The following is a 21,692-nucleotide window of genomic DNA, read 5'->3' on the forward strand; positions in this document are numbered from 1 at the left end:
TAATAAGTGGTTTTATATGACTGAATTGTGAGAGACACTTTATTATTTTGTACGTTCCTTGAATTTGTGTCAATACATGTTTTTGTAGAAGTTTTGGGAAGAATTCGTGTTGCTTTGTTTTTAACTAGTTTTCTATGATGTGTCTTGTGTTCTATTATTTGTCTGTTCGTTTTTTTTTCTTTGTAAGCCATGGCTTTGTCAGTTTATTTTCTATCTATATGAGTTTGCTATCACAACACTTCATTCGTCTTACTAGTATATCAATATAAAAAATAACGCTTCACTTGTTCAAATACAAAGTACTAGTAGTTTAATTATTCGACTTTTTCTGCCGTAAAATGAAAGAAAATAAAGTACAATATAAGCATTCACTTGCTCATTTGATTGTCATCACAAAGTCTATCAAAACAATAAAATAATTTAATGTTTACCGAAATAGATAGTTAAGTCCGCGACTACACTAAAAATCATAATCAAGTAAAAAAGTTAGATTTAAAGGGGCATTAGCTACGAATTATATAGTACGGGAAGGATTGTGCCTGATGTTCATATGATGAAATCATAATCTTTCAGTCAGTTTAATTGAAGTCTGGAGCTGGCATGTCAGTTAACTGCTAGTAGTCTGTTGTTATTTATGTACTATTGTCATTTTGTTTATTTTCTTTGGTTACATCTTCTGACATCCGACTCGGACTTCTCTTGAACTGAATTTTAATGTATAGGGGGAGGGTTGAGATCTCACAAACATGTTTAACCCCGCTACATTTTTGCGCCTGTCCCAAGTCAGGAGCCTCTGGCCTTTGTTAGTCTTGTATTATTTTAATTCTAGTTTCTTGTGTACAATTTGGAAATTAGTATGGCGTTCATTTTCACTGAACTAGTATATATTTGTTTAGGGGCCAGTTGAAGGACGCCTCCGGGTGCGGGAATTTCTCGCTACATTGAAGACATGCTGGTGACCTTCTGCTGTTGTTTTTTTTTCTATGGTCGGGTTTTTGTCTCTTTGGCACATTCCCCATTTCCATTCTCAATTTTATATATATACATATGAAAAAAAAAACAAGAATGCATTCTTAGTACACGGATAAACGAACGAACTGAGGGACGAAAGAACAGACGAACCAGCGCACATACAAGAAAACATAATGGGCCTTACAAAAATCAATAGTGAAGTACTAAATGTAAATTTCGGAAAAAACAAAGCACGAGAAATAAATCATAAATATTAAAAGGGAAAGTGAAAAAAGTTATTAATCAGCCGTTCTTGGAGATCATGTAGTCATTATATAATTGACATGATGACCATGCATTGACCTTTAAGCTTCCACTTATTGCAACCTATTTGAAAGAAACATTCTATTCATAATAATTCATTTGATAGCAATTTTAATATTCTGCAGACACATAATTTAAAAAATCTCCCTCATGCAAAACTCTGATTCTTTTCACGGATTTGGCTATACTTTTTGGACCTTTTGGATTATAGCTCTTCATCTGTTATATAAGCTTTGGATTTCAAATATTTTGGCCACGAGCATCACTGAAGAATCATGTATTATCGAAATGCGCATCTGGTGCAAGAAAATTGGTACCGTTAATTTTATTAAAACAATCTCCGGACTGACTTTGAATTTGAATTCAGTCCCGGGTTATATTTTTTACAAAATGCGGGACAAGATCGTGAAATTAAAAGTACCGATACAAAACACAGAAAATAAATAAAGGAGAACACGAGGCACGCACGTCGAACCAAACACGAGAAAACGAAAAAAAACCCCGTCAAAACATGAAAACAAGTGAAATTAAAAACCAATTGTTCAGAGAACCATTGATGGTCTTTCCACCACTTACAACATATTTTGATGTGAACCAAATCAAAAGACTCTAGTCCTCTACTGTATATTGTTAATGAGTTATATTACGTATGATATTAGATATAAAAAGGGGGAAAACTCGCGTCAAATGTCTTCGTACCCTTTTCGACTAAAATTAATGTGTTACGACATGTCGTAACTAACAATTGTGTGAAAATATTTTGTTGATATCTTATATGATTTCTGAAAATAAGAGATAACAAGCCAAAATCAAAATTTTAATCATGACCTTGATCTTTGACCTTGACCTCATTTTCATTTTTTAGGATCAAGGACCTCAAATCAAAAGACCCTAGGCCTCTACCACTTATGGTATTCCAGTTAAAAATGCATATCACTTATATCAAATATAAAAGGGGAAATAACTCTCATATGGAGTCTCCGGATAGCTTCGGTCAAAATTAATCAAATCATCCTGAGGATATAACGAGCAATTTGGTAAAATAAATTTGTCGGTTTCTTATACCGTTGCGAAGATTAAGCGATAACAAGAAAAACAGTGTACGGGGAGATAACTCTTATATAGGAAAGTATTTGGTTTCACAGGGTCAGGTTCAAAAGCGCATAAACTGTTCGATATCATATTCCAAATATCTAAGCGACATCTTGCAAAACAAAAAAACAGCGAAGGAAAAAAATTTGGCGGAAGAAAAAAAAAAATAATTAAAAACCAATTGTTCAAAGAACAATTGAAGGTCTTTCAACTAATAAAAATCTATTTTGATATGAAAATATTAAAATTCAGTTGAAAATGTCAGTTCCTATGGCTTAATGATGTATAAATATGAATTTCAAGCAAAGGTCAAAATCTAGAACGTCCAATTAACCTATGACCTTGACCTCAATTTCAAGGTCATAAACCAAGGATCCACATAATTCTAAATATAAGAGGGGCGAACACTCCCATTTATTGTCTACGCACCCTTGCAACCAAAATTTATAAGTTACGACATGAAGGTAGTGAAGTCACCAACTGTAGTTTCATTTCATTCTCGTTTTTTAAAGGACGACATCAAAAGATCGATGTAGGATAAAAAAACTTAAATCAAATAGGTTTTTTTTGGGGGGAGGGGGGGGGGGGGTTGAAAGTGCTGCAAGTTTTATCGATCCAAAATCAATTTTATATAAATATATAAATACATATTGGTCAATCAATTTTTCCCAAATTAAGTTTAGAGAGGGGGTGTGGGGGTCAGTGAAAAAACTATGCGAATTTTAAAAGTTTCTTATCCTTCATTGAACTTTTAATGTCGTCCCTTAAACGGGCTCGGACATTTACCAAAATGAATAAAATCATTACAGCTGATTTGCTAATGCTTGCAAAGTAAAACTTTGGTTGGCTTGCTTGCTTTGTTTGCATAGTTGTTTATACAAGCTTTGAAAATAAGATTGACATCTTTAAACAATATATACAGGCATAGTTTAACCTGTATGTTTTATATTTGAACTTAATTCTTCTCCTTTTATATATTATATTGGGCCGTTTTTGGTTTTTTGTTGTTGTTTTTTTTGTTGTTATTTTTTTTTTTGGATTGTTTTACACAAGTAATTTTTTGGTTTATTAATAGCGTACTTTTCGGCACTGAACCTATGACTGCTTACTTTACTAGATTGTGTCTTTTTTGGAAAGATGTCTCATTTGGCACTCATACCGCATCTTCTCATTTCTATATACAAAGCACGTTTTAGAATAAAATAATAGGTAATGTGGCACCCACTGCGAACCAGGAGCTTTAAATATTGGAGATATTTCACATACGTCAACATGACAGCAGCCGAACGATAAAAAAACCTCTGAGGTATATTTTGTGATAAAACTAGCAACAAACGGACTTTATCGATGGATGAAGCTATACAAAATGTATTAAGCTATATACCGTACCCGCTCAGTGGCGGCTAAAAAGGGGGGGGTCCGGGTGTTGGACCCCCCTTTTTTTTCTGAACGATCAATACATTTGAATGGGGACATGTAGTTGGAACCCCCACCCCCTTTTATCCTGGGTTAGGACCCTCCTTTTTGAAATGGCTGGATTCGCCCTTCCGCTTTCATAACACTTATTTCAATTATGTTTCAATGAAAGTTTTCGTGTTTTTCTAGGCAGAAATGATTTTGGAATGACATTATACAGGTTTAAAAGAGCTCAAAAAATTTCATAGTGGACGCTATTCAAATTTGGGATTTACTGTTGATATAATTAACATCTTGAGGAAGTATGAGTTATCATCATATTTTAACGATTTCTGTGAAACCGGACTTTTTCCAACACCTCTAATATGGAAGCGCATTGTCAAAACTGCAGTGGCCGCTTTCGAAATTGTTAATTGGACAAGACGTATTAACATTGATGATGATTTTGTTGCTTTTAAAATGATCAAAAAAGATTATACACCTCACCCTGCATGGACTATAGCATTGAAGCGTCCTAACCTAAGAAAACAAGCACACTTCTTGATTTCTGTCTGCTGTATAGTAAAAGACAATGACAATAGGCAATACATTCTATGTGACAGATGTGGTAAAATGTTTTTAGATCCAATAGTTCATACTATTTCTTCGTGTGACTATCTTGACGAAACACGTGAGAACTTTTGGTGTGAAATTATAAACATCGATCCAATTACTTTTAGTATCTTCCTATCAAACATGTCGGATGAAGAACTATTTTATTATTTACTTTCTTGTAATTCGGACAATTTTCTACTAGAAACCGACCAACTAGAGACATTCCAAGCTATATGCGTTCGATATATCCATAAATTTGGGACTTTACTACAATATTAATATAACTGTAATATCCGCTACTGACAATTTACTCACTTCAACTGATCATGACATTTTCTGATTTAATTTAATTGTTTATTTTGTTCAATTGTTTAATTATTGTGTTTATCATGTTCATTATTTTCACTCTCCTCCTGGAGGCAATAAAGAATATATATACAGGTCATTTCATCTGAAAGTTTCAGGTCGTAAAATAATTGCACAGGTACAATGCATACCAAATGGAGAAAAAACCTGTTCAACAACTTTAACAAGGCGAAAAAGAAAAAGAAATAGCGAAGCCCGTAAACAATACTTGTTTAATCTGAGCATGCAAATTGAAGATTTTGTTATATATTTAACAAAAATCACATTCGCAGAACAAAATTATATATTTTGAGAATCCCAGACACTATATTTGTTGACAGTTCTTCCACTAATTCCACGTGTATTCCGGTTGTAGTAAACTCGTAGTAGCCCACAATGCATTGTAGCTCATTGAGTCGATTGGTCAGTTTTTCAAGGCCGTATTGGCCTTGTGTTTGGGAAATTACTATGCAAATATATTCTGACGTAAAGAAATCTATTATAGAGTTCTCGACCTGTTAAATACATGCTGAATACAGGGTGAAATTTTCGGAACAACTTATTACAATCTAACGCCGGTGTATCTAGGGGAATGGTCATTTTCTTTCATTGAGGGATAATTTAAAACATATTAATATATTAATTAATATCAGGGGTTAAAAAATTTGGTTACAGCTAACTAGCCCAGGACTTATTGGCAGCAGGATTTTACTAGCCCTGTTGGAAGAACGGCTAGTCCATCAAAACTGACCTGCTAGCCCTAGTATGCCTTAAAAATCAAGAGTTTGCTGCATAATACAAAGTGGGTGTCCTTTGTAGACATTATACACTGTATTTAATAATTTTTGTTGATCTGTTATTTATTCTTTTGGTGCTTAACCTAACTTAGTTGTTCCCACATTCAAAGCAGACTTTTTTTTCGTGCTTGGGGCAACTAACGGCAATATTCACAGAGCATTTTCGTTTTTTTCATCAGCAACAGCCAACCTTGCGAGGGGAATCATTGTGTCCCAGTTCTACCAACTTTTCAGGAAGTGAATGTGTGATTTTTTGGGCAAATTGTAAAGATCAAAGAGAAAAAACAATAGATCAAAGGAAAATGACGCCAAATAAGCATGAACATGTGTGAGTCTCGCGCTAAAGACTTGGCAGCCCTTCTGTCCTGGACACTATTAATTTTTTCCGCGGCTTTTTCCTGTCGTATTTAGCATTTATGGGGGATGAATTTTTAGCCTCGTTACTCCTGTGATGATTTGGTATCTAAGGCTAGATTGTTTACATTGGTTACAGTTCGGTAAAAGCCTTATTTTATGCATTGTGTATATACTTTAATAAAACATAGAAAAGAGTAAGATGTTTCGCGGGTAAACTTTGGGTCAGGTCAAACGTGAAGGGGTGTTCCAAAGGAAACTGTAAATACGAGTAATGAGACACTTTGGAAGAACACCCCTCCTATAATAATGGTACGGCTACCATTGGGGTATATAAGCAGGAGAGATTCCTAGCTCAGGGTCGATTGTCATAAGTCTTCGGAGACATAAGACCAAGCTTGATAATATGTTTACTGTATTTTTTCATATATAATTACATTAATATGCTTCTTTTTACATTGAACATTAGAAATGGTTTTGAAAACAAAATTTATGAAATATTAGATGATAATAGAAATATAGACATCATCTGTTTACAGGAAACTGGTTATATGTCGCCAGATGTTATACAAGATATAAAACAAAAATTTAATAAAAATGTAGACTTTTCAAATGGTGTAAGTAGATCTACAGGTGTCATAACAATAGTAAATAAAGATTTAAAACTTTTTAAATCTCATAGGGTTCCAACACCGCTAAAAGGTAGACTAATCCACAATAGCTACGTCTATAATGATACTGTCATAAATCTTCTGAACCTTTATGCACCACAATGTGGTTTGAGGGAGGAACAACGATTATTTTATGACATTCTACTAAACTATGTCTCAAATGTAGAACAATATAGTTCAAAAAATAAATATATATTGACTGGAGATTTTAATTTCATAGAAGACAAAATAGATTCAAATAACATGAATTGTAGACTTAACAAATATATACTTGATAAATTTAAAAGTATCAAAGATACTCTGAAAATTAAAGATGTTTATAGAGAAATTCATAAAGACAAGGCAAATTTTACATGCTACAACATCTCTGGTTCACGTACTAGAATTGACAGGTTTTATGCAGATAATGAATTTATTAATAAAATAAGTGAAATTAAACATATTCCATATAAAAAGTCAGATCATAAAATGGTTCAAATTAACATACAATATAAACGGCAAAAATGGGGTCGTGGGTTTTGGAAAATGAATAATAGTCTTCTTGAAAATGAAAAATATACCGTATTAATATCAAATATTATCAAACAATGGAAAGAAGATAAACTGAAATATGACCCTCTAAAAGGTTGGGACCTCTTAAAAAAACAAATAAAAGAAACAACAATAAATTTCTCAAGGGTTCAAGCAAAAATTAGTAAATCAAAGTTGAATAAGTTATATGACTCACTTTTAGCTGAAGAAGCAAAACCCTCTCAAAACTGCTCTATAATAAATACAATTAAGGACGAAATAATAGCAATTGAAACAAAAGAGAAAATAGGTACATTAATCAGATCACGTGAGTGTTTTTATAAAGAAGATATCAAAAATATCGAAATCTTTAAAATAGCAGAAGAAAAAAGAGGCACAAAGAAGGAAATAAAATCATTACTTGATAAAAACAATAAAGCTACTGACGATAAAAATTCAATATTACAAATAATTCTAGATTTTTATTCTGAGCTATATACTTCTGATGGCTTTAATGATCAAAAGGTTGATGAATATCTAGGGAAAATAGAATTAAATGAATTAAAAGAAGAAGATTGGTCAGTTTTAAACCAATTTATAAGCAAAGAAGAATGTCTAAATAATATTAAAGATTTCGAAAACAATAAATCCCCAGGTATAGATGGCTTAGGTAAAGAGTTTTACCTAAAATTTTGGAATGTAATTGGGGATGAAGTTGTTGAAATTGTAAATAATATATACTTAAAAGGGGAATTAACCGAAACAATGAAAATGGGTATAATCACATTAAATTATAAAAATAAAGGGGATAAAAAAGACCTAAAACAATGGAGACCTATAAGCTTATTATGCTTTGATTATAAATTAATCACAAAAACTTTAGCTAAAAGATTATCTAAAGTAATAAATAAACTAGTTGATATAAAACAAACAGGAGCTGGCGAAGAAAAAAATATTTTTGATAATATTATCTCGATTTCAGACATTTTCGACCATATGAATTTGAACGATATAAAAGGTTTTTTAATAAATTTTGACCAAGAAAAAGCATTTGACAAGATTAAACATGAATTTCTTATTAAAGTTTTAAAGAAAATGAACCTACCAGTAGAATTCGTAAGATGGATTAAGATACTATATAAAGATATAAAAAGTAAAATACAAGTCAATGGTCAGTTAACAGAAGAAATTTTAATTACAAGATCAGTTAGACAAGGCTGTCCACTCTCTATGAATTTATATGCCTTAGCTATTGAAACACTGGCAAGCTCAATAAGAAGAAATAAAAACATAAAAGGCATTAACATTCCAAATTTAAAAGATCCAATAAAACTTTTCCAACATGCTGATGATTGTACAACAATAACAACAGATATTAAAGATTATTACTTATTTATGACAAAATTTGAAAAATTTGGTAAAGCATCAGGAGCAAAGATAAATAAAAACAAAACAGAAATATTAAATATTTGTAATACCCCAGAAGAAGACGCTTGTTTAAAACTTTTAACAAAGGAGAGCGTAAAAACACTGGGCATTTGGTTTGGTAAGTCGAGTCAAAGTCAAAGTTGGCTACCCATTATTCATAGTATAGGAAATACAGTAAAAAAATGGGAAAATAGAAAGCTAAATTTTAAACATAAACTTATTGTTATAAATACCTATATCATAAGTAAAATCTTATTTGTTGCTAGAGTTGTGTCCCCTTTACCTGAATATATCACACAAATAAATAGATATATTTACACTTTCTTTTGGGGAAGGAGTAACTCGGAATATATAAATAGAAAGTCTCTATCACAAATGTATGATAGAGGTGGACAACAAATACCGTATATAAATCTGAAAATAGATGCCATGCTTCTCCAAAGAGCAACTTGTTTTTTACAAGGAAATACATCTGTTTGGACATGTTTTATGATATATTACTTAGGTTACACATTAAGGGAGTTTAATGCAGAATTAGGAAATAATAAATATCAACATACTATGATCTTACCAAGAGTTTATACAAAATTAAAAGCTCTCTTAATAAATCATAAGAATAAAATTGATCTACAAAGTATAAACCCCAAAAATATTTATAAGAAAATTCTCGAAATTGATAATCATAAACATAAAATTGAAATAAAGTTTAGCTATGTCGATTTTACAGATATATGGAGTAATATTAGGAATATCAAAAGCAATTACCAGCAAGATTTTATTTATAGAGTTGTGCATAATGCTCTTCCTACTAAAGATAATCAAAAAAGACGAAATTATAGTAACGTTTTTCCGATATGCCTTTTCTGTAACTCGGAAAATGAAACACTAAATCATTTACTGCTACATTGTAAAAAATTAAGACTATTCCGAAAATATATAAATGACTTCATTAGAATAGAAATAAATGATGAAACTTTTGTTTTAAATGAATTACACTGTTTGTTATTTAACATACCACAGGAACTTTTCCCATCTATGTATGCATATGTTTATTCAATTTATCAAATCAGTTATGTAAACAATTCAGGTGGTTTAATACATACTCTTAACACCACATTTCATAGAAATAGAGATATATATTTAGATAAAAACAATATTACTTAGTAAAATATGTTACTTATTGTTATAATTTGTGTGTATATGTTATATATTTTTTTTCCAATAAAATACTTTAATGTTCGGAGCACAATGATGACAAAATTTTGGCCACATATACCTCTTCCACCAACATGAGAATGAAGGTTGAGGCCTGCATCCCAATATTTTTTATTATGAATAAATTGTTTTTAAATTATTGGTTAAATATAGCTTTTTAACTCACTAGACATCCGTTAATAAATAAAGCACAAAACCCAGCTTCTTTCTATGCATATATGTTCATCACTCTTTAACAGCTATTAATTATTAATATTATATACTAATCATATTACTGTATTAGTAAAAAGTTAAGTCATATTGCGATTATCGTTTTAAAATTGTCTTCCAAACCCTTCAGTCTGAGTGCTCATTTAGGAAGAAAAAAAAAAAAAAAAAAAAAAAAAAAAAACATAAGACCAAGCTACGGTACGTCGATATTCGAGATCGCTGTCTCGTATATATAAGGTATTATAGATAATATTACTAAGTGTAATTAAGAACAGGTCGGTGCCTGTTATAAATACGGACTTGTACATTTACAAGCGGAACCGTATTGTACCGTATAGGACAAGTGTGAGTCTGTGTGACCACCTTGTAAAGTACATAATTGTACCAGAGGAACAAAGACAAGTGTGTAAACTTGTAGGGTACATCATTGTACCAGGAGGACAAGTTTGTTCCTGACCCAAGGACGAATTTGTAAGAGTACAAATTTGTACCAGTTGTATATAGTTACTTTAAGTAGAATAGTTTATAGATAGTTTATTAAAGATTGCAAAGAGCAGTTGTACATATTTTGGTTCATTGGCGTTTATTTATAAATACAGATTGTTTGTTGTATATTTTGTAAAAGAACAATTTTGGATCCAGTATCAAACTGGTAACGAACACATTCTAAATAGAAATAGACACGCTTACCCTGTGTACACGTTACATAATTTGGTGGCTAGCGCTGGGATCCAAATTGTTCATTTTTAAATCCATAGTGAAAGATTATATCCAAATTTGATCATCTTATAAACTTATATCCAAACTGTCTTGTGATAATTTACTGTTCACTTTTGCACAGATCAAAATTGTCCTGTTAACGTTTTAAATTTCCCACGGTTAAATTACGATTATTATTTACATTAGGGATTAACGATCGATAGTGGTACAGGCAATATTTTGATTGACATTTATTACGTTGTACATTTATGACATTGTGTTGACATTATTATATTGTATGCATGGTTAAATCGCAAATTAAAGTACAAAAATGTCTTTTGATGACGAATTGACAAAACAAATTGAAGGTATGGAAGAAACAAGGTACAGAAACAGTTTTGTTTCGTCTACACCTAAAGATCAGGGTGTTCGTCCAAAAGATACTTTTATAAAAAGAAATGATTCGGGTCTGGAATCAAGAGGGTCCTTATTGTCAAGAAAGGGAGATCATGTGAAAGTTGATTCACCAACATTCAACAACCCGAATACGCACAAAACTGTTAAATTTTCCCAAATTGATTTAAAGGAAGGGGATACTTTGCCTTTACCCATAGATAATAGTTACATTAGGGAAATAGACAAAACTGACAAATCAAAGTACCGACATACTGATCACACAGATAATTTTGGTGTAAAAGTTAAACCGTGTAAATATGACGGTAGCACATCATGGATGGACTATTTGTCCCATTTTGAAATGTGTGCACTTGTAAATAATTGGTCGGAAAACCAAAAAGGGTTATATTTGGCGGTATCGTTAATGGGACAAGCACAAGCTGTACTTGGAGATTTACCAAGTGAGAAAAGACAAAACTTTTCCGATTTATTAAGCGCACTTGAAGAGCGATTCGCACCTTCTAGTCAAACTGAGTTATATAGAGTTCAATTTAAAGAGAGACGTCAGAGAGCCAGCGAATCACTTCCCGAATTGGGTCAGTCAATTCGGAGATTGTCCAACTTGGCATATCCTACTGCCCCATTGGACGTACGTGAAACTCTCGGGAAAGAGCAGTTTATTGATGCGCTCGTTGATTCGGAAATGCGACTCAGAATAAAACAATCGCGACCGAAAGGTTTAAATGATGCCGTGAGACTTGCCGTTGAACTAGAGGCTTACAATAAAGCCGAAAATAAAGTAAGAGAGGGACGAGGTTATTTACGGCAAACTATGAACGATGACGAGTTAGGTAGGGAAGAAAAGATTACAAAAAGTGACTCGCCAACGAAAGACATTACATCATGGATGCAAACAATGGAGAAAAGTCTAAGTACTCTTACGACTGAAATGGCAAAATTAAAAACTAGTGGTACAAATGAGGGGTCTTCTTATAATAAAACGAGATATACCCAAAGTAAGAGGACAAATAAGGGTTGCTACAATTGTGGCAAGTTTGGTCATTTAGCAAGGGACTGTCGCCTACCCCGAAGAAATCAGAACAATTATAATGGAAATAAGGGGGATGGGACTGTCAAAACATTAATGAAAACTAGGAAACAACATAACCGTAAGACAAAGGAAGGTGCGGTTACAACAGCATCTGAAGATGCTGGTATGTATGTCAAACTAAATGTAGGAGACACTGAAGCCAAGTTTGTGGTTGATACAGGAGCAACTTTGACATTGGTATCTTCCAAGTTATACGATATGTTGACTCCATTAGATAAATCATATTTAAGTGAAGTTAAGACAACTGTTAGGTCAGTGTGTGTCAATAAGCTAGAGCTTCGTGGAAAAGGCAGGTTCAATCTGCATTTCGGTCCAAATATGTTGCAAACTGAAGCTGTTGTGACTGATCTGCAAGTTGACGGTATACTTGGTTTAGACTTCATGAAACGACATAATTGTTTAATTGATGTTAAGAATGGGCACTTTTGTATTGGGGATTTTAAGGTAGATTTGTGTTTTCAGGGATCAATAGGCTGTTACCGAGTGGTTGCTTCAGAAGCGGTTGTTATACCGCCAAGGTCAGAAATTGTTATTAATGGCACGGTTTGCTTAGCAGAAGGTCAGAAATTACCTGCTGACAATGCTTTGTTAGAAGCAAATGAGCATGCAGGGAAAGACTACATTTTGACTGCTAGAACGTTGGTAAGGTCAGGCGAAAAAGTCCCTGTTAGATTAATGAACACAGAACTAGATCCTAAGACAATCTATCCCGGTACCACTATAGCCCAAATGTCTGGTGTTGATCAAGTACTAGATGGTAATATTAGTTCAAATGAACAGAAACATGACGGACTTAGACCAGATTTACAAGATCTGTTAGACAGGACATCAGATGAATTGACTTCGAAAGATAAACAAAAAGTAAAATCTTTGTTGATAGAAAATCAGAACTTGTTTGCTTCTTCTGATGTTGACTTGGGAAGGACCAATCTCGTAAAACACGAAATCAATACGGGAAACGCAAGGCCATTTAAAGAACCACCTCGTCGTACACCTTATCATTTGAACAAGGTAGTAAATGACAACCTTGACAAAATGTTACAAAAAGAGATTATTAAAGATATACTTGCACATAAATGGGCTTGGGAGCAAAAAGAGAAGTTAGAACACTCCCACAGTTTTGTCAGAGGTAAAATTAAAGGGCAAATGCGAAGACAGAAACACTATCACGACCTCAAATTGTCATACCAAGATTTCAGAAAAGATGACGAGGTGTACGTTTATTTCCCAGTTAAGAAACCTGGGATGTCTTCAAAATTGACTAGTTTCTGGAAAGGTCCTTTCAAAATTCTCGACAAATATGGTGACCTTACATATAAAGTTGACTGTGGATACAGAGGGAAACCACAAGTCATACATGTCGACAGACTTAAGAAAAAGAACAAACAGACATTAAGGACAGAATCAGATAATACCATTTTTGTTCCATTAGACACTGAAAATGATACAGCTGAAAACGACCCTTATTCACAAGACATTGCTGTTCATGAGTCAACCTTGCCTAGTGAAGATATGCAAGAAAGTAATCATGAAGGGCGCCGTACAAGGCGAAAACCAGCTTAGATGGCAGATTACATTGTTAAATAGATTTTGTACATTTATTTGAATTCATATGTGTATATAGTACTTCAATGTTTTATCCGTTTTAAAAGTTAGTTTTCGACATGCGGGACGCATGTGTTTTTGAGGCGTGGGTTATGTGATGATTTGGTATCTAAGGCTAGATTGTTTACATTGGTTACAGTTCGGTAAAAGCCTTATTTTATGCATTGTGTATATACTTTAATAAAACATAGAAAAGAGTAAGATGTTTCGCGGGTAAACTTTGGGTCAGGTCAAACGTGAAGGGGTGTTCCAAAGGAAACTGTCAATACGAGTAATGAGACACTTTGGAAGAACACCCCTCCTATAATAATGGTACGGCTACCATTGGGGTATATAAGCTGGAGAGATTCCTAGCTCAGGGTCGATTGTCATAAGTCTTCGGAGACATAAGACCAAGCTACGGTACGTCGATATTCGAGATCGCTGTCTCGTATATATAAGGTATTATAGATAATATTACTAAGTGTAATTAAGAACAGGTCGGTGCCTGTTATAAATACGGACTTGTACATTTACAAGCGGAACCGTATTGTACCGTATAGGACAAGTGTGAGTCTGTGTGACCACCTTGTAAAGTACATAATTGTACCAGAGGAACAAAGACAAGTGTGTAAACTTGTAGGGTACATCATTGTACCAGGAGGACAAGTTTGTTCCTGACCCAAGGACGAATTTGTAAGAGTACAAATTTGTACCAGTTGTATATAGTTACTTTAAGTAGAATAGTTTATAGATAGTTTATTAAAGATTGCAAAGAGCAGTTGTACATATTTTGGTTCATTGGCGTTTATTTATAAATACAGATTGTTTGTTGTATATTTTGTAAAAGAACAATTTTGGATCCAGTATCAAACTGGTAACGAACACATTCTAAATAGAAATAGACACGCTTACCCTGTGTACACGTTACACTCCTTTCATCTACCGTTTTTCGTTTTGAAACTGACGAAGTTCCTGGGGTTCCCGTACTAAAATATTTAAACATATTTTGTTGCATGGTTTCGTGCTCAAGAGCTGTGCAACAAGACAGGTCAATACCAATCAATACATCATACCCCAAATACCGTTAATTGAAAATCTCGGCACGATAAGCAATGTACAATACCCCTAGCCATGGTATGAAAAATCGATATTTAAAGTATGAGAATTGCAATCAATACATGATACCAGGCCACCAGACATGCCAGAGTTATTTGTTCTATTTTTAAAATATGTACAACAGGACCTGTACAAACCAGTTCAAATTCTTGGAATCCCAGATGATTTAATTGAATCGAATTGGCTAACATAAAATAGTGATGAAGGGATTTTTCTCTTTCTTTTTTGGAAACGTCAAGAATTTTTTGTTACTAGTCCGTCGGGCATATCGGATTACACGTTTTAATTGCCCGATGCGTAAATGATCTAGTCCCGGGCGTCGGGCTAGTGCATTTTTTAACCCCTGATTAATTTATAGTTTTCAAAATAATTGGTAAAAACGACAAGGATTGGTAAAAACACCAAGGATTGGTAAAAACACCAAGAATTGGTAAAATCATTAAGAGCGAAAACTCCACTAACGAGTCGACTAAAGATTTCGCCGGACATGTTGACCTTGTCGTTCTGGTAATTTTTGCTTTTTAAAATTTCTATCAATTCATTATATATTTAAATATAATAGGCAAGTATGGAAAATGGTAAAATTCTTCTTATAAGTGCGAACACTCCTACAAGAAATCATTTGACCGTTTTGACGTAAATTGAAATTAGGTAGAGCTGAACATTCTAAACATGTTTTATACATCATGTTTTCGCTATTCATAGCGGTTTGCAAAAGAAGTAACTTGCATTTTATCCCTATGCTTTAATTTAAGCCATGTTATCAAACACACTCGCTAAACTAGAAACACCATTGATATATTGTTGCCAAGTTTAACAAAAACTGTCAGACGACTTTCTAAAAGACATGTGTTCGATAACATTAGGCCCAGTAGTTACAGAGAAGATTTTTGGAAAGGTTAACAAAGACAAAAACGGACGACGGACGCCAAGTGACGAGAAATGCTCAAATAATAGGGCCAGGTCAGATATAGAAGAACTCTCAAAGTATATCACCACTAAAGACTATAGCTGGTATACTAGCATAAAACGACCATGACAGAGCAAAAACATTGAATGAACAATTCACTTTAATTTCTATCAAATAAGAATTCTTTAGACACCAACTAAATATGTACTACAGGTTCTATCACAGGAATCGGAAGTTCTATCAATAAAATTCTGTAAATAATAAAATCGACTACCAATAGAGCTTCTCGTAGACTTCTGAACGCGAAGCTCTATTTATAGTCGACTTTATTATTTATAGAATTTTATTGATAGAACTTCCGATTCCTGTGGTTCTATCCAAAATGGAAAGACCTTAACTATGGCAGAGAAAAAAATAGAATATGGACTCAATACATCAAAAATATGGAGAATGTCTAATGAATTAGAGGTAATCATGTCATTATTCACCAATTTTTTAACAATCATCAATACCAGCTTCATACCTTGTGAAAGTAAAACAACTGACATTTGTGCATTTTCGCTAAGTATCTCAAACACATTTTTTCGTTCATTTTTTTTTTATATAAATAAGGCCGTTAGTTTGAAATGTTTTATATTTTATGTTAATTTATATTTATAAGCGATAACTAGAAACTTTTAAAACATAAATGAACAGCAAGACAAGATCTACAAACAAGTCAAATTTCTTTCATAGTAAGTAGACTTTTTAAAGTAAAGATTGCAATTAAAGGACGAATTTGTTTATGCTGTCTTTCATATGAATGAAATTAAATAAAACGGTGTAAAGTCTTGAGATTTATTACGTATGTTGGTTAAAGGAACTGCATTTAATTATGATTTAAAGGGAGACTTTGATTTTCAATGCAATAATTTATATAAGATATCTTATAAACTTTAGGAGATATCTTATAAATAGTTTTTATATAAGATATCTTATATACTTTAGAAGATATCTTAAAAAGTATATAAGATATCTTCTAAAGTTTATAAGATATCTTATAAAAACTGGATTATTTTTAACTATTAAATGATTGGATAATTTAATGCGTAAACTATAAATACAAATGTAGTTATGATAGTATTTTTATTACAGATATTTGAACCATACTGTTCGTATGTCATGTAGAAATAGAAGATTCCATATTGTAAATACAGGACCTATGTACCTCATAAATGGTAGGTTTTGTATTCTGTTTATATGTGTGTTTTGTTGCTTAACATTTGTCTTGAGCATGGCTATAATATTTGTTTTAATAAGCTTATTGTGTATGTTACTTCACGCTTTGCTTTATGTGTACTAGTTCAATGTTGTTATTAATTTGAATGGAATGATCAGTAAATGACTATCAGAAGAATATTTGGTAGAATACAACATGTTTAAGGTTAAAATGTGTAATTTGTGATGAGTACAATATTTCCCATGGTTAACATTCTATGTAAATAGATTTGTAAATAGATTTGTATGTAAATAACATGGAAAACCATTGTTGTCCAGTATGAAATATTTGAGTATTGTATTTTAGGCATTTTCACCTAGAATGAATAGAGTTATCTTTCTTTGTACTGATTATTTGTATTTGTATTGCAGGGTCATTTCATATATCACACAATAAAACGAATCCATTGATCCTGAGGTGTTTATTTTATTATACGACCAAAACAACCTGGTTACAGAACTAGAGTTGTTTACTGCATGAACAGACACTGGTTACACTTCGAAAGTGAGAGGCTCTCTAAAACTGATATAAAACAATTTGAAAAGCATGATAGTTCTACGCCTGACTCTTTTGCCGTAGGGAACTTTGAGACCAGGCAACCTTAGGCAATTGCATATCATTTGTACATAGTGTGGACCAAAGCTTTGCCGTAGGGATTTTTTTTTATGAATTAGAGTAGGGAGGTGTTAGAGTCACTCTACCACAACTTTAGACATCAATTCAAAAAGTTCCGTAACTTTACCCACATTGGCCTTTGGGGCATGGCAACCTTAGGAAATTGCATATTATTTGTTCATGGTGTGGACAAAAGTTTTGCCAGAGCAATTTTTTTTATGAATTAAAGAAGAGAGTTGGTAGGGTAACCCCATCCCAACTTTGGACCTCGATTAAAGCAGTTCTGTAACTTAACCACCTGGGCATTTGGGACTAAGCAACCTTTGGCAATTGCCTATCATTTGTACCTAGAATGGGCAAAAGCTTTGACGTAGGGATTTTTTTAATAATTAAAGAAGGGAGGTTATAGGGTCACCATACCCCAACATTGGACCTCAATTTAAAAAAAATCTGTAATTTTACCTACCTGGGCCTTTGGGCACAGTCAACATAACTTCATAAGGCAATTGCATATATCATTTGTTCCTCGTGTGGACGAAAGCTTTGCCGTAGGGATTTTTTTATGAATTGAAAAAGGGAGGTTGTAGGGTCACCCTATCCAAACTTAGGACCTCAATAAAAAAAAAATCTGTACCCACCTGGGCCTTTGGGTCCAGTCAACCTTAGGCAATTGCATATCATTTGTTCCTAGTGTGGACAAAGGATTTGCCGAATGTTTTATATTATGTTTCATGAGAGTCTCTTGTTTCTGTATACAAGTATTTTCCTTAGTGTTCTTTGTTGCCTCTTTAAAAACACAACTAATAGCGACATGAAAATAAAACTCACATTGACAAAGGAATGTATACCTGTTTTCAATTTTGCTATTTGCCAGCTCGTTTTTTGTTGTGAACTCGTATACTTAAAACAGCCAAAATTTACAACGTTCTATTTGGTTTTCAATTTTCCCAATGTCTTATAAGAGTTAAAGGAAATGCATTTTAAAAATATCACTCTTCATTTAAGTACATACATTGTTGCATAAAGACAAAAACTCAGCTATGTGTTATTTATATACAGTCTGCAGTAATAATGAGTTAAAGTTTTTAAAACATTTATTAGATTTATAAACCATCCTGGATTTTTACCAAACTTAGACAGAAGCTTCTTAACAATCAAAAGATAGTATCGAGAGGAAAAGTTTTAATAATTGTTTCCCCATTTTTGTTGAGCCTGTGACTTTTGTCTCAAATTCAAGACATAACGATCCCACATTCTGTCGTCGTCGACAACAGTAAAAGAAGGCGAGACACTGGGTTCCGCGGAACCCCTTACGGTTTTTTTATCAAATTTATTTCAAGTTTTACTAATTCCATTGATTAAGATTGGAATTGAAGTTTTGTTGCTCTTTACAATATTTAATGAACATTTCTCACTACAATAAAGCAAAAGATAGTATCGAGAGGAAAAGTTTTAATAATTGTTTCCCCATTGTTGTTGAGCCTGTGACTTTTGTCTCAAATTCGAGACATAACGATCCCACATTCCGTCGTCGTCGACAACAGTAAAAGTAGGCGAGACACTTGGTTCCGCAGAACCCCTTGCGTTTTTTTTTTATCAAATTTATTTCAAGTTTTACTAATTCCATTGATTAAGATTGGAATTGAAGTTTTGTTGCTCTTTACAATATTTAGTGAACATTTCTCACTACAATAAAGTATATTTTAGCTAACAACTAACAAAAAGGTTTCATGTGGGAAAATACACCGGTCTGAATATCACATTTTTCTTGATACAATACACATAATGTGAATGCTCAAATTTGCATATTTAACATTGTTGTGCTGATATTTAGAGTAATTATCAATATTATAATGATATATACACAATATACCCTTTTATATGGATATTATTAAAAAAATCTTGTGTTTGCTTAACTCCAGTGGCAAATATTACATGCATGTTCAGGACAAGAACAATTTAACAATAACTACAAAAGGTAGGTCCTGTAATATAGTGTCATCCGGAATAAAAAAAAAAGGGTCACGGATATTTTGACTGCTACTGGACATTGAAAATATATTAGATAGGGACAGAAACTGTGTCGTCTTACAGGCCACCGACGCCCCCTCAAAGGGATGTTGGAATGCAGAGAGTGTGACACTCTCTATACACTAGGCATCTAATTTAACATCCCCACTGTGCCTTTGCCCTTTTCCACCGAATGAGTAAGAACAGGAAATGCAATGTAAAATGTATTAAGGTCATTACTAGTAGTGAAACTAGTGGAATATGTTTACCCTAACAAGCAGTTGCGTATTTAGAGGGGTGTTTCGGGGGTTGGAACATCGCATGAATACATTTATGGCATCGCATAAATGAATTATGAGATGGCATAAAAACACCATTGTGACGCTATTCCCGCGCCATACGCCCGTGGGGTGAATGTTGGCTACATTCATTGGCCCTTTCGTTTGTTAGACGGCAGAGCTTTCAGAAGTTCATTTCTTTTGGTACAGTTTTCTATTTATATACTCTACTTTGTAGCAGTTGTCGAAAAAAATAATTTCTTTCAATTTTAGCATTACATATAGTGGCAGCTGAGGGGGAAACAACCATTTTTTTCCCCAGAATCAAAAACAAATTATTTTTTCTTCAAAAACTAGAAACAAACTTTTTTTCCCAAAAAAATCTATAGCCCCCCCCCCCCCCACTCCCCCGCCAGAATATCAAATGGTTGCTGCCTAATACACAATCTTGAACAGGTGAGTCCGGCCTGTGACCTGACATGACCCCGGACTAGCTTGAACTTTCCTATACCTGTTTGTATTGCACTACGATAACTAACTGTATGTAAACTGTTTATTGTCGTAAAGTATGTTGACGGAACATTTGATTAACGACCCCCATTAACCCTGTAATACATAGGAAATGTAAAAGACATTTATCCGAGATTTAACGAAATAATCAAATGTTGGTCGTAGTAGTCCAGTCCGGATGGTGACGACCTGAAGTAACCCCGGACTCGGTGTATTCTTTATTGGTAGACATCGATAGAGATATAAAACTTCACACATTATTTGATGGAAATATGTTTTTCATTTTTATTCATTTAAAAATGCTTATCAAATTGTCATCGGAAAAATTAACAAAAGACTTTTATCCGAGAATCAATGAAATGATACTAGGCGAGTCCGGACCGTGACCTGAAATAACCCTGACCTGAAATAACCCCGGACTGGGAGTATACGAGTTTATATATACATATACCATGTATACTGGGGGCCATTTTAGGACCTTACGGAACCTACTCCTTTGAACAATAAGACATATTTTTTTTTACAATATATGAATATAGGTTACAATGTATGGACATAGGTTACATACACATTACTCTGCATTTTATACCTAGTCATTAAATAGAATAACTTATATTTTAACCAAATACCTGTTGCTGTTGGAGACAAAAGTTTAGTTCTCTTTCACCATTAGTTCAATGTCAACCAACCAGGAAGTTATTTATGACATGTCTATACCTGATTCAACTTAGCAGTAAATATTTAAATCACAGAGAAAATAACTGACCCAAATAATAAAAGTTAAAAATAACTTTTTATCATTTGAATGACATCCATGACATCAGTTGGATTTAAATTTTCTATGAGAGGAAATTTGTTTTGTTATCCTAATTGTTTTTATAAAGGGAAACATTCTTTTGAAGAATCTGGATGTATTTTGTTTCCTTTTTATATGATGACAAAATATTAGATATTTTCTATTAAAGTGTTTTGTTAGTCCTATAACCATGATAACATATGACCTCAGGGGTATTATTTACTATTTCTATTTACTATTTCTGATAAAAAAAGAATTAAATCAATGCGTCAACGCATAAAAAAAAAGAAAAGAAAAAATCAGTATAGAAAAATTGAAGTCATCGGATTTGCTCTGCCTGAGACAAAAGTCATTGTATGCAAGCCAAGGGATTAATATCGGGAGGCGCCATAAACTATTTGTATAAAGCTAAATATTTTAGAATGTAGAAGACCTGGATGCTTTATATATTGTATGCAGATTCCGTATTTTACAAAGATTATGTCTTTCGTTATTCCAT

At 33.1% G+C, this 21,692-nt stretch overlaps 2 protein-coding genes across 2 annotated transcripts in view; one reads left to right on the forward strand and one right to left on the reverse strand.

The window, feature by feature from the left end:
• LOC139527309 (repetitive organellar protein-like) overlaps nucleotides 1-21,692 on the reverse strand; it is a 63,361-nt gene that overhangs the window by 3,038 nt on the left and 38,631 nt on the right. The gene's annotated exons all lie outside the window — the stretch shown is intronic.
• Nucleotides 10,938-13,676, forward strand: LOC139526255 (uncharacterized). The gene has a single exon (XM_071321386.1). The coding sequence runs from the start codon at nucleotides 10,938-10,940 to the stop codon at nucleotides 13,674-13,676; it is 2,739 nt and encodes a 912-aa protein (XP_071177487.1).

The sequence above is a fragment of the Mytilus edulis genome, chromosome 6, assembly GCF_963676685.1.
Source record: "Mytilus edulis chromosome 6, xbMytEdul2.2, whole genome shotgun sequence".
In the NCBI taxonomy this organism is placed as follows: Eukaryota; Metazoa; Mollusca; class Bivalvia; order Mytilida; family Mytilidae; genus Mytilus; species Mytilus edulis.

Bases quoted from the DNA above. Each gene is read 5' to 3' on its own strand.
- LOC139526255 (XM_071321386.1), top strand. From the start codon at position 10,938: ATGTCTTTTGATGACGAATTGACAAAACAAATTGAAGGTATGGAAGAA.